Source organism: Osmerus mordax, chromosome 11 (assembly GCF_038355195.1).
Source record: "Osmerus mordax isolate fOsmMor3 chromosome 11, fOsmMor3.pri, whole genome shotgun sequence".
Lineage (NCBI taxonomy): Eukaryota > Metazoa > Chordata > Actinopteri > Osmeriformes > Osmeridae > Osmerus > Osmerus mordax.
The window spans coordinates 14,262,620-14,276,548 of record NC_090060.1 but is presented as its reverse complement, the minus strand read 5'-3'; the positions used below and the strand labels follow the sequence as shown (position 1 = coordinate 14,276,548).

The 13,929-nt window shown below is 46.9% G+C and overlaps 1 protein-coding gene across 1 annotated transcript in view; it reads left to right on the top strand.

The window, feature by feature from the left end:
• The window catches only part of cadm1b (cell adhesion molecule 1b), a 69,152-nt gene that overhangs the window by 45,195 nt on the left and 10,028 nt on the right, over positions 1-13,929 (top strand). The window contains exons 2-8 of the mRNA XM_067246575.1: positions 1,028-1,048; positions 4,213-4,359; positions 7,676-7,828; positions 8,618-8,755; positions 11,161-11,319; positions 12,082-12,178; positions 12,510-12,682. Coding sequence (XP_067102676.1) covers positions 1,028-1,048; positions 4,213-4,359; positions 7,676-7,828; positions 8,618-8,755; positions 11,161-11,319; positions 12,082-12,178; positions 12,510-12,682 — 888 coding nt within the window. The remainder of the gene's footprint in view (positions 1-1,027; positions 1,049-4,212; positions 4,360-7,675; positions 7,829-8,617; positions 8,756-11,160; positions 11,320-12,081; positions 12,179-12,509; positions 12,683-13,929) is intronic.

Sequence of the window (13,929 nt, the reverse complement as noted above, 5' to 3'; positions counted from 1 at the left end):
GACCAGCTGCTATTTTTAGACCTGTCTGAGGCCACCAGCAGCAGGGAGAGAACAGTGCCATAGGGTTAGAAAAGACACCGGGCTGTATATCACTGTTCGTTCTGATACAGCACTGGCATGGTCACAGGGACATCCTTCTTATGGATTCCTATGAATCTGAACTGGGGGTTCCTTAACGAGTGGGGTGGGCTGTGGAGATGAGACTGAAGGTAATGAATGGTTGGTAGACCGCATTCTGTGTGTGATTATTTATTGTGGTATTTTACAGCTGGCTTTATCTTTAGTATGTGTGTTTTGTCCCCTGTGGCAGCTGTTGTCATGGTGAGAGTGTTTACAGGAAGATAACAAGGACATGTATCATTGCCTCTGTCCCTTATTAAGACAACCACAAATAATCAAATGCTCAGAGCACTGTGTAACGACATTTTGTTTTGTTTTTGTGATGCAACCCTGTGGTAATTTGCACTGGAATTAGAATGCAGTTCTTGCTTTTGCGAATGACAGTGTGTAGGTAGTTGTAGACTCCCCCGGGGAAGGGTTCTGGGCAGTGCTGTCGGGGTCTTGGGAACATGCCAGTCTCCCATGCCTGGTGTATGAGATGCCAGTCTCGGATGGGTACTTCTGTGAACCAGTGGCCTCCCAGGGGGGCCTCGGGGCAGTGGCCCCCCTGACCAAGAGCAGCCTGGAATCTCAAACAGAGTCGAGGACAGAAAGCAAACTGCAAATGCAGCTGCCTCGCCTGCCAGACTGTCAATATCTCCAACTTTGAGCGGTGTTGGTGTCACAGTTGGGGCTTGACTTTTCCTTTTTTGACGAGGTTTCGAAGCTACACATTTCCAAACACTGTGTGCTTAGAGTTTGAACATTTAACATGGATACGATGTTTAACGTTGGTGTAAGTCATTTATGTTCCCCTGATTGCGAATCTTTTTCACTGTCATTTGACCAAAGATATGTTGACGTTATGCTTACAATTTCTTGTTTTCTCCTTTCTCTCTCCACATTTCCTTCATCACCGGTGCAACAGGATCTGCTGAAATCATGTCAGGTACATTTTCCTGTCCTTTCTTTGTTCACTATTTCTGTCATTGTTGATTACTGTCAAATGATGCTTGTGTTGGCATGCTGTGAAATGTGTTCAGTGTGGTTCCGTTACTGTAGTGCAGTGGACACAACGTAACACCACTCGTACAGGAGTCAGGTGGCTGAGCGGTTAGGGAATTGGGCTAGTAATCCGAAGGTTGCTGGTTCGATTCCCGGCCATGCGAAATGACGTTGTGTCCTTGGGAAAGGCACTTCACCCTACTTGCCTTAGGGGGAATGTCCCTGTACTTACTGTAAGTCGCTCTGGATAAGAGCATCTGCTAAATGACTAAATGTAAATGTACAGTAACAGGGTAAAGCACCTTAAACCAGCTTTACTAGACATTTCTAGACATTATTCAGAGCTGGGTCTTGTCACGAGAACTCATCTATGGAGATGACAAAACATGAGCTGAATGTTCCTGCAACATGTCATTCCTGCGCCCCCCCATAGTCGTCCAGACCTTGACAACGGTGTAGTGCAGATTAAACCCAGTGACAGTGGCTTCTTACTCACAAACGTGTCCTTGAAACAGCTTCCCCTCGTAGTGAGAAACCCCTTAATGAGTGAGCAGCCGACAGGGAGGGCCGCTGGATGCCCAGTGAATGGGAGAGAGTTAGACAGAGACAGTTTCATTGTTAATGACTGTCTACTTGTCCTGGCGCCTGGTTGAAAGGACAGGGCTGCTCCAGACAGCTGTGACTCAGGGAAGGGGAACGATCGCCGGCTCGTCGGGCTGTCCTGCTTTCGCTGGTCCTTTCATGTCTTTTGATGTGAAAACAAGAGGGAGAAGTTCAAAGAGCTGAGGAATTGGATTCAAAAGGTGCCATTCTGAACTTGAGGAGAAAACCTGAAGAATTAGCTGAAATATTTCTTGATTTCAAGTCAACTAAACTAAAAAGTTTGCCGCCGCATCGGCAGCATGCGTCGCAGACGAGGGTCTCATGTCCAACACATGCCTCTACACCCCCTTAGAAAGCACACCGACCTTTGAAGGCCTGTAATTAATTCCCTTTGACGGTGTCATTCAGTATGTTCTGATGCAGGAACAGGAGGGCAGCCATGTGTGGAAATCCTGGCACTTAGCTGTCTCAGACAGCTGCTAGGATGAGTGTGAATCTATCAACCAGTCATCTGTGCCCTGCTCTGCCCACTCTCAATGCCCCACCCACCCACCCTAACACCCACCACCCGGAATTAATGACTGCCTTTCCTCATTTGCACCCAATCATGACCAGGATGCTCAGGCAATTGAAATGTTTACTCCAATCGTACAAACCCCTCCATGTACCACAAAGTGGTCTGTTTTTGCTTTGATGGGATTGCTAATCACAGCGACGTTATTTATGTGTGTTTTGAATTGGAGATGAGCCTAGCTGGCGAGGTTGGAGGGGGTCCAACCCGGCTCAGGGCTGCCGAAACCTTATGGAAATGTGTTTTTAAAGCACTTCCTTCCCTCTCTGTCCAACTGCTTGAGAGTTCAGTAACCTTGCTTTGAGGTTCCTCTGGCGTTGGCGTTTGGACTGCCAAATATTTTTATTTAAAACCAATTAAATAAAGCAGACATAAAAACATTGTCGGAATTCCTGACTCCTCTCCTGTGTTGGAATTCCTCAGTCCAACACTCTCCATTTGTGACATTACACGTGCCAGTTGAGCACACTTAATAAAAGTACTTTTGATTGGGGGCTAATGACCAAGTCATGTACCAATATTTCTTACTATACTTCTGAATATTTAACCACATAGTACGCTATCCTTCTTTACTTTGCTTTGCCTCCAAATAGACACCTTACCAGAGATAAAACAATATTTTCTTTAAGTGTGGACACTGGCAAATACCAGGGTCCATTTTCACCTATTACTCCCTGTGTTTGATGTCCCAATATCTATGGCCAGCTGCAGTACACAATGAAATGAAGTGTTCATAGTTGCAGACAGGTCTGCGATGTGTTTTCTCCTCAGGAGGTTAATTTCCCATTGCTCGCTTCTTTCACCCAGCTCATTTGAATCATTTTAGTTTGGCTGTCTGTTCCCATTATCACTATCGGAAAATGCAGGTGCTTTTTTCCCACTTTGTAAATGTCAGCACGGTTTCCGAAGCGTCTGACAACTCAGGCATGCAAATGTGCTTTTGATGTTTCCTTCGGAGTGTGGATGCAAGGCTTGTTTCTCTGCAGGTGCGAGTCCAAGACGTTTAAAAGCATCCTCCATTCTTCATACCTTTTTGGACAGGCATAAGGCACTAGGTGACTTTTGATCCCCCTCCCCCTCCTTCACCCAGAAATACACAAGAAAACCTTTTTTTCACTGAAAACCAAATGGATGAACTGTCCAGGGTGTAATAATGAGGCCTGCTACTGTAGAACAACATTGCAGAGACTCAGGACACCGGTGTGACCGTCTTAGGCCACTGGCTTTCTCTGTGCCTGACGCACCTTTGCTTTTTTCTAAAAAGGGTAGAAAAACACAGCTCACAGAGCTTTCTCTATCTGTCTGTCCCTCTACCCCAGCACACACACACAGACACACACCGAAAGTTAAACAGTGTTGCCAAAGCAATTTACAGCTAAGGGACAAAAAATACAATTATAAATATATTGACATGAAAGAGAGACTAGATGCTCTCCATCTCTCTCTCTCCCTCTCACTCACTCACTCCCTCTCTCTCTCACTCCCTCCCCCCCCTCTCTCTCTCTCTCTCTCTCTCTCTCCCTCCCTCTCTCTCTCTCTCTCTCTCTCTCTCTCTCTCTCTCTCTCTCTCTCTCTCTCTCTCTCTCTGTGAGCAGTAGTGTTTACAGGCCATCTGGCACAGACTCCAAGGGCCAGTCTAAGCTGGGGGATCGATACTGCCAAACAGAGCACAGGCCCCTTATATTAGAGGGATTAGAGATGTGTCCTCAGCAACAGTCAACCTAGCTATGTCTTTAGGGGTGATCTCATTGGTGGGTTTGCTGTGGCCTCATGTCTTGTGTGTTGTGTCTTTGTATGGGGACGACTTAATTTGTGTTTGTTCTCTTGGAACGGTGTGTCACTCTGCACGGTAACGGAATCGCTCAGCTCACTGCGAGGTCACAGGTAATGTCCTGTAATGCCGACTCTCCCATTTGTCTTTTTCCCCTCTGCAGTCGAAGGGCAGAATCTCGGTACGGATAATGTGTCCGTGGTTGAGGGAGAGACGGCGACCATCAGCTGCAGAGTGAAGAACAACGACGACTCTGTCATCCAGCTCCTCAACCCCAACCGACAGACCATCTACTTCCGTGATGTCAGACGTAAGGACGGCCGCTCTGGACACGCTGCATTCCTTCCCCACATCCTCCACCACCTCAGGACACACCTAGAGTGTCACACATCCTCCACCATCTCAGGACACACCTAGAGTGTCACACATCCTCCACCATCTCAGGACACACCTAGAGTGTCACACATCCTCCACCATCTCAGGACACACCTAGAGTGTCACACATCCTCCACCACCTCAGGACACACCTAGAGTGTCACACATCCTCCACCACCTCAGGACACACCTAGAGTATCACACCGACAGCCACCAGCTCAGGTCACACCTAGAGTATCACACCGACAGCCACCAGCTCAGGTCACACCTACAGTATCACACCGACAGCCACCACCTCAGGACACACCTAGAGTGTCACACAGACAGCCACCACCTCAGGACACACCTAGAGTGTCACACACTACGATCACATGAGCCATCACATGACAGGGTCTCCTACAGTAAAGAAATTGCTCTGGTTTTGACAGTGGTGATGGCACATTGCAAGGAGCCCTTGAGAATGGGGGTTTGTGTGTCAGGGTTCTGATTGTGTGTGTGTGTGTGTGTGTGTGTGTGTGTGTGTGTGTGTGTGTGAATAGGATACCTTGAATCCTGAATTGTTGAAAGGATTGTATGGGTCGGTGTGACGTCTGGATGGTATGCAGTGGATGGATGAAAAACATTTTTACCGTCCTTGGTTTAGATGAGAAATACTATGTCGAGAGTATGGCTTCTCATACAGAAGTTTCCACTACAAATGTTCATATGCAATTCAAGCCAGGATTCAAGGTGAGCACTACATTGTGTAAACTACTACTTTCCGAATCTCTGTTCGAGAGTTGAGAGTGTACACTCTATTTTCTTCTTGGCAGAGAGAGTTATAAAAGGCTGAGCGCACATCTTAGTCGTGTTTGTGTTCCTAATGTGATTTGTGTGTTTACCAGTAATGTACAGAACTCTGTCGTAGAAGAGACATTTCGAAAATCACGGAAGTCTCCGAGCTGCTGACCTGAAAAGAAAAACAACAGATGAGTCAGTAACAGCTAACTTCTTAAGGCCTCCATCACCATCCCTGGATGTGCATGTGGCCTGAGTGTTACTACAGCCCTGAAGCCATAACTCAACAAGATCAGTCATGTCTAGGAGTCAGGTGGCTGAGCGGTAAGGGAAGCGGGCTGGTAATCAGAAGGTTGCCAGTTCGATTCCCGGCCGTGCCAAAATGACGTTGTGTCCTTGGGCAAGGCTCTTCACCCTACTTGCCTCGGGGGGAATGTGGATAAGAGCGTCTGCTAAATGACTAAATGTAAATGTAAGCCTCCTCATCTCCTCTCCATCACGTTCCTCCTCACGTTCCTTGTTTAAACATTCAGCTCTTTTCTGCCCTTCCACAGAGATCAGCGTCGGTGCACAGGGCAGGCCATGATGAAGGGGTGGAGCTTTACAGGCTGGTGGGGTGGTGGTGGTTGTTGGGTTGGTCCAGAGCCGGTTTCAGATTAATGTCTTGGCTCCCTGATCATATCTGGTGACTCCTACAGATGCCTGCTGGCTGATAATTGCCCCTGCAGAGTGGCTAGGTAGACCCCACAGCATTGCTATTCTGGGCTCAGTTCCAGGAGGGTTGCTGCTGCAAGCACCCCCCACCACTTCCCCCACCACACACACACACACACACACACACAAACCCCCCCCCCCAGTCTGGTGTCATTGTTTCCTGTTACCAGGACCTTGTTCAGCACTGTAAAGGACTCTGCATCTGTGGAGGATAACGACAGTTAGCAACACACAGCCAAAAACACAACGACACATTCCTCACACAGGAAACACCACTCATGTTTACCGTGTCTCAGTGTGTGCTGTACAGTCGGTCTCGTGACACACCGAACTGCACTGTCATCCTCCGTTGCATTTGTAGTGTATTCATGTCATAAATCCAATGTTAAGACCTCATTAATCGCACATTACTTATTCACTGTAGTTCTTCACTTTGACAGTGCAGGAATGCAAACTGTATATTTTCTAGCTCAGTACTCTGCTGCCATAGACTGATGTAAGCGCCTGTCTCTGTATAAACTGATTCATGTCAACTAGATTTAATGCCTGCGGAACGAGAGGTTTCCCTTCCTCCTAAGCCCTTTGACTCTTCGAACATGCCAGTCTCATCAGAGCTCTTTGAGGAGGGACCTCCAAAGGGCTCGTCACGTTACAAGACAGGATTGGGAATGAGGACTCATGTTGACGAGGCTCACAGGCCTCGCTAATGATCAAGATGCTGAGTTGAGCCTTGGCAGGAGGACATCCCATGTTTTAAAGATGGGTTGAGTACAGTTCCTGAGCTATCTCTACCATTAAGGCAGACCTGTTACTGTACATAACTAGCATTCGTTATCATCTTGGGGCTATCTATGTAAAACACGTCTTGTTCTTTGAAAACTACTCAAAACGAGTTTGTGTCACGGATCCTCCTCTTGCACCCCTCAGACGGTCTAGTTCCCCAGAGTACTGAGGACGGCGGAGGAACACGGACCGACTCACACCTCATTATTGCACAAACCTGCACATCATCAATTACACACAGTATATAAACCCTGTTCAGACCAGGCACTGTTGTGGGTAATTGTCTGCACAAAACTATTCTATGCAACTAATGTATCTTGTAAAATGTCCTAAAGTACAAGTAAAAGTGCTTCACCTGCCTTTGTTTCCTCGTTCCTAACTGCCAAGGATCAAAGTGTCTCGTGACAGTTTGTTAGAAACTGGAGAACGCCTTACCACAGTCAGACTGAACCCATGCAGTCCCTTTTTCTATTCGGGTACCTTTGATGGAACATAGCACTTATTTTCTTTGCTCCACTTCAGGGTTGTGATTTAATTTATTATGTATGTTTCAGCACTCCTTTTTTTCTGGAAGCTGTGAGCTTGATGCGTTCATCCATGACCAGGAAGCTTTCTAGCTTGTTAGCAGTCCTCATAAACATTCCTCACACTTTTCAGTGCAGCTCTGTGGACTGTAGAGCTGTTTTATACGTCAGCCTGGATGTACTATATTGGAACTCACTTGTCTTTACTTTCACTTTAGATCACATTGCTACTAGCATCAGTCCCTCTCCCAGTCGCTCGTTCTCTCTCTGACTCTTTGTCACTCTCACCTTCTCTCTTTCAATCTCACTCACTGACACTTTTGTCTCATTCCCCCTTTATTTCAATTCCTGTTCCCTCCCTCTCTCATCCTCTTTGTCCCTCTCAGGGTCTTCATCTCTCATGTGTGCATGTCTCTATTCTACATCCTGACTGTCTCCCGTGTACCTCCCCAGCCCTGAAGGACAGCCGGTTCCAGTTGGTCAACTTCTCAGACAATGAGCTGCGGGTGTCTCTGTCCAACGTGTCCCTCTCAGACGAAGGACGCTACGTTTGCCAGCTTTACACAGATCCACCCCAAGAAGCCTACGCTGACATCACTGTGCTGGGTATATATCACACACACACACCAATATATACTATTCAAGTTTCCTATAATGTATTCTATCCATGTTGAATGGTACACTTTTGGTTCCCATGTTCCACGGTCCTCCAGTCAAATGTTCAGTCATAAACCGTGGATATCAAATGTTCATTTATTTTGCTTGATTGATTTGCTTGATTGCTCTTTGATCCTGTTATATTTAGCCTGAAACAAAACAAAATGTCAACCAATTAGGCTCTCTCGGAGCTCAGCATCTTAATAAAAAGGAACAGATGCATGTAGGGATAGCAGCGAGTGTCTTAGACTGGGTGGTGGTTGGCAGCTGTGTTGACTCATGGTGACTGTTAACTTGGCTGCTCCAATTGGTTCCCTATAGAGACTCAGCTGTGCTCCGCAGTGGTGCTTTGGTGTGAAATTACTGTCATAGAGTAGCTTTATTGTACATGCAGACATCCTGCAGGATTAAAAGTGGTTTGAGTACATATTAAAGTGAGCACTCCAGATATAGAATTGAAATCTTGCTGCAGAATATCTGGTATTTAAAAGCTCTTCAAAAAATACCCAACTGAGTTTCTCTTCAAGTGTCTCAAGTTCATCCATTCACAGCTTAATGATTGATTCAACTGAATACATTGGGTCTGGTGCAGGACCTGTTATTGTTTGGTTGTGTAACGTGTGTGTGTGGGGGGGATGTGTGTGTGTGGTTTTGTATCTCTGTGTGTATACGTGTGTTTGCGCCTATGCCTTTTTGTGTCTGTGTGGGTGTGTGCGCATGTCTGTGGCCGGGTGCCAGTTCCACCAGGCCTCCCGATGATCGAGTCCAGGGAGGAGGTGGTCAGTGAGGGGAACGAGACGGAGCTCACCTGCACAGCCATGGACGGCAAGCCGGCGCCCACCATCAGATGGATGAAGGGGGAGCAGGACTTGACAGGTCAGTGGAATAACAACCTCGACCTGCTCCCTCACACTCCTCCGCCCCCAGAACGGCTCAGCCCTCCTGTGAAGCCTGTCGATGTGTCTCCTACCAGCAGCACACCCAGAGCGAGGCCCCTCGATGGAGGGATTCACTTAATTAGGATGCGAGACCACAGGACATGCTAGAAAGTCGACAGCGTCGCCCACCCACATGGCTGTAATCATTTGTTTCATTTCTTGGTGACACAACAGTGATACCTAAGACAGTTACAGTACAGGGAGGATAATACAGGGGGCTCTTTTGGCATCAACTGCTACCTACCCACTCAGGAAAGACTGCGACGGTTGGGGTGCACGTCAAGCAGCCTAGAGTGTGTGTACATGTACGTGTGTGTAGGGTACTTTGTGAGTGCTGTGCAGGGCAGTGTGTGTTCTGCATATGGAGTATATTGATATGTGTATGTGCTGTGTGGTGTATGTATGCTGTACAATTTGCAATATGCAATATCGCCTCAACAACAATGAGCCGATGTACATCCAGTTACTCTCTCAGTCGGTTATCCTTCATGCAGTTAAGCCAGTTAACCAGTGCCCCTGGAGATTACTGGTTATATATGTCAATGTTAGCTAGATTCCAGCAAATTTTTGCCTTTTTATCAAAGGTGTTCATCAAAGTTGAGAGCATGCTTAAGCTGTCAATCAATTTGAGCTAGGAAATAATCCAATGATGCGCTCCCCACGTTTAGCGCCAATGTGTTATTTTCTTTAGGCCTGCAATAAATGTTTGAATGCATTTATTGACTTTTGTCTCTGCGTTGGAGTGCCTGAGGCCAGCTCCGGGCTGTTGGGGAGGGGTAGGCAGTGCTGTGTGGTACACCCCTTCACCGCCTGCCTGTCCTCGCACACACTCATCATTTATTAAACTTGTGCTTATTGTACAGCAAGAGGCAAATTTATTTCAGTCGTTTCATATTTACACAAGTGTGGATTTCTTCCTAGCTTGTTGTCAAATGATATAGGTGTTAGGATGGAGGGGATTCATTTGGCTTGTTGGGCAGCTAAAATATTTAGACAGAGGTAATCTACGCTAATGCCATCTGCGGCTCCAGTGTTGCCGAAGTGGAAGTCAATTTCAGTTTATGAGATGTTGAGTTGCGTGGGGGAGGTGGGGCAGATGGGTTGAGTGATCAGGGACAGGACACCAAGTTGAGCTGGGCTAATCTGGGCTCTCTGAGATCTGACAGACACTGGCTCAGACACGCAGTCACGTCCTCCAGCACCTCTGGACACACTGCTCTCTTCTCATGATTGCAGGAGATAAGGTATTAATTAGCTCAGAAGCACATGGTCACATAACAGCATGTGCGCTGACAAATTATGAATAAGGACTTTGAAAACAACAGCATCGAAACACCCAGAGGATGGAGAGCTTGGCCAGATGCCTGGATCCATGCTGACCGGACTTGTCAGATGGGTGTCAGATGTTGAAGGAAGCACGTATATGTTTGTGTGTGTAAACATGTGTGGGCGTACAGTATTTGTGTACCGTTGTGTCCCGGGGTTAATAACTATACATTGGGCTGTGTGTGGGTGTGTGTGTGTGTGGTGGTCAGTGTGTGTAGGAGCATCAGAGTATTGCCCTCCCTGTGCCCTGCCTGTCTCCCCTGTGACTTGCAGAGATGGAAGTGTGCTGTGGGTCAGAGAGGGCTTGTAATTATTTCCTCACTTCATTAACTGCAAGTAAACCATCACACTCAGCACTGCGCCTAACGCGCTGCCCCTGTGGCATTGTAATGCTCTCTAAATGAATGCCCCTCTGACAGCCAGAAGCCTGGCGGGCAGCAGATTACTGCAGGGTTAGCCCGCATGCCGCTCAGCCCTCGGCTGCACACACAGGCTCATCCTGGATCTTCCATAACAACCCGCATACCCTGCGCTGCTCACGTCCAGGATTGAATGCTAATATGAATATGTATTTTCGTAAGTCAGGCCCCAGCACAATGTCTCGCTAATATTTACTGTATGCGGTCCGTCATGATTATGTTATTGGATAATACTACATAAATAACGTATGTACTCTCTGTCTGTCTTTCTGTCTGTCTCTTTCTGTCCACCTCTGTCCATCTTTCTCTGTCTGTCCATCTGTCTGTCTGTCCATCTGTCTGTCCGTCCATCTGTCTGTCTGTTCGTCTGTCTGTCTGTCTGTCTGTCCATCTGTCTGTCTGTCCATCTGTCTGTCTGTCCATCTGTCTGTCCACCTGTCTGTCTGTCCATCTGTCTGTCCATCTGTCTGTCTGTCCATCTGTCTGTCCATCTGTCTGTCTGTCCATCTGTCTGTCCATCTGTCTGTCCACCTGTCTGTCTGTCCATCTGTCTGTCTGTCCATCTGTCTGTCTGTCCATCTGTCTGTCTGTGCGCCAGGCGAGTCTGAGGTGGAAGAGACGTATAACAAGATGTTCACCGTCAGCAGTCGTGTGAGCTTTACCGTGGCCAAGGAGGACGATGGGGAGCCGGTGAGCTGCATCATAGACCACCCGGCCGTGAAGGATCTCAGAGCTCAGAGACACCTGGAAGTGATGTGTGAGTTACCCGGCCAAAAGCAAAACACACCTGGCCAGGAAGTGGATTGTCACTAACTCCTCTGACAGAAGGGACCTATGAATGAGCCCCAGGAGAGCAGTCATCCTCTAATTAGACAGCGTGCTGTCTGTGGTCTTACAAACGCTGGAGAATAACTCCAATGAGATACTGTACCATCACCTCAAGGGAACAAGTACGTTATGCTCTTGTGTCAGATATGATTTGCTGTTCTTCAAACGGTGTATTGATTAAAGAAGTGAAACGAGAAGACTTACACTGTGTTGAACGCCAGAGAAAGGTTGAAGTACCCTTTTTCTGTCTAGAATACTAATTTATTCAGAAAGCTGAGTGCCTTTGTCTGACCTTTCTTGGTAAAAGACAGAAGGAGCACAAACTGGAACCGCTTGACATTTTGGCAGTCTTTGGCTAACATTGATAAAAGAAAAAAAAAATCTACTGAAGTTAGATAGACCAGGGTGCCTGTGAACCTGAGAGTCTTCTCCCATGCATGTGTCAGAAATACCCACGCTGCTTACGTAAGTAACTAGACTGAAATGCCCTGGTCTCATTCATGCTTTACTAAAGCAATGCCACAAACAATGAAGCACTGGCACCATACAGTAGCATTGTATCTCAAGAGCTCGTCTGGCTTTATTACAGTCACATCAAAACAGGAAGGAAGTTCCTTTCCAAACAGTCTTGAGTAATAATTAACAGCATCTAGCATAACTTTTAAAACTTCATTCTCTTCATTGCTTTCAGATAAACCGGAAGTCAAGATAGTTGTGGAATTTCCGGAGGGTTTAACGCGAGAGGGAGACAATCTAGAACTGTCATGCATAGCAGAGGGCAAACCACAGTGAGTATTCCTTCAGGTGCTTCATTTGGATTCCAGTTCCGCCCTATCCTTGGCTCATACTGTCAGAAGACAGAAACATGGCGGCTTCAGCCCACCTTATATCCCCTTTCTGCCAGTCCCAGCACTCCCATAACCTTTCCATTTCTGTGTAGCATTTAAATGTTAGCAGTTGTTAGCGTGTTGTGTGTAAAGTGCATCATTAGGCCCGGACCTGCCAATGGCTGTCCTGAACAGATCTGCCAGCTCTGACCTTTAAACCCAGATTCCTGCTATTGACGGACACGCGTGACTGATGCGTCTGGTATTTGTCGTCCCCCCCCCCCCCCCCCAGCCCTCATCAGATCAGCTGGCTGAGAGTGGACGATGATGTGCCTTCGCACGCCGTCATCACAGGCTCTGACCTCTTCATCGAAAACCTCAATAAATCCTACAACGGCACGTACCGCTGTGTGGCCGCCAACGCCGTGGGGGAGGCCTATGATGACTACATCCTCTTTGTATACGGTACGTACTGGCACCGTAAGAATCTCATTGCGAATCCAAACCTTGTGGGATGCTTTAATGACACACATTGAGATCAATAAGAGATCAATGCATTAAGAGAGGGCATGAGTATAATTACTTTTTTCAACTGTGGGGAGGAGGGGAGGAGGGAAGGAGGGCGGGAGCAGGAGGAGATACCCACCTCGGCCCTGTTATCTGGTATTTGTTCATTAAAATTACATTTTCCTAAATAAATCATTGTGTATAATATTCGCGTATCTCTCACGTTATCTGATCTGCCAGGGTACGTACTGGCACCGTAAGAATCTCATTGTACGAACTCACTTTGTTAAACCGTATACATGGCAATAAATATCTTTCATCTTGAACCATGGCAACTGTCACTCAGCCATCCGACGGAAGGGTTGGCTAAAAGGAAAGGTCCTAAGAGAAAAGGTTAAGAGCTAAGCTCAGACAAACATCCATGTCTGTCTGCTAACAGGCTTCTGGGGCTCCAGTTCTGGCTACCTTGACACTGTAGTACGTGATAGATAACTGACTAACGTTAATCTCCAACCAGATCAAGCTGCCTTACATCTGATGTGTGTGACTGTCTATGTGACGTATATCTATGTAAGTGTGTGACTGGGATAGTGATGCCACTATGAGGGTGGCCATCATTATGCCAGGCGGTGCCAGGCGGATGATGGCATCAGTTTGCCCCTCATAGCCCATCGGATTCCAAAACAAATGACACGGCTGGTGGACAGCACTGTCCAGACTCTTCAGCCTGTCATTCCTTTACTAAAACTCTTAACTGGGGTAACTTGCGCTGTCGTCCATCAAGCGGATGTTTCTCTCTCTGTCTCTCACCTTTCTTTAATCTCTCTCTGTCCCCTTCTCTCTCTCCTGTCAAGGCATCAGAATGGAGTGATGATTATGATACATTTGACTACATGATCCTTGTATGAAATAATAGTGTGACTCACTGTGTCTTATAAAGTGATGAGCTATGTTGTGTTGTTTACATTTACATTTACATTTAATTCATTTAGCAGACGCTTTTATCCAAAGCGACTTCCAAGAGAGAGCTTTACAAAGTGCATAGGTCACTGTGTTGTTGCCTGTCATGGCTATGTTACTTGAATGGACCAATTCTCTTGTGAACTGCATAATGAATTGTTTGACTGAACAGATTCATAATGTTCACTAGCGCATTAACTCTTATCTTAGCATGAACAAGGGTTACAGGCAAAAGTGTCTGCCAT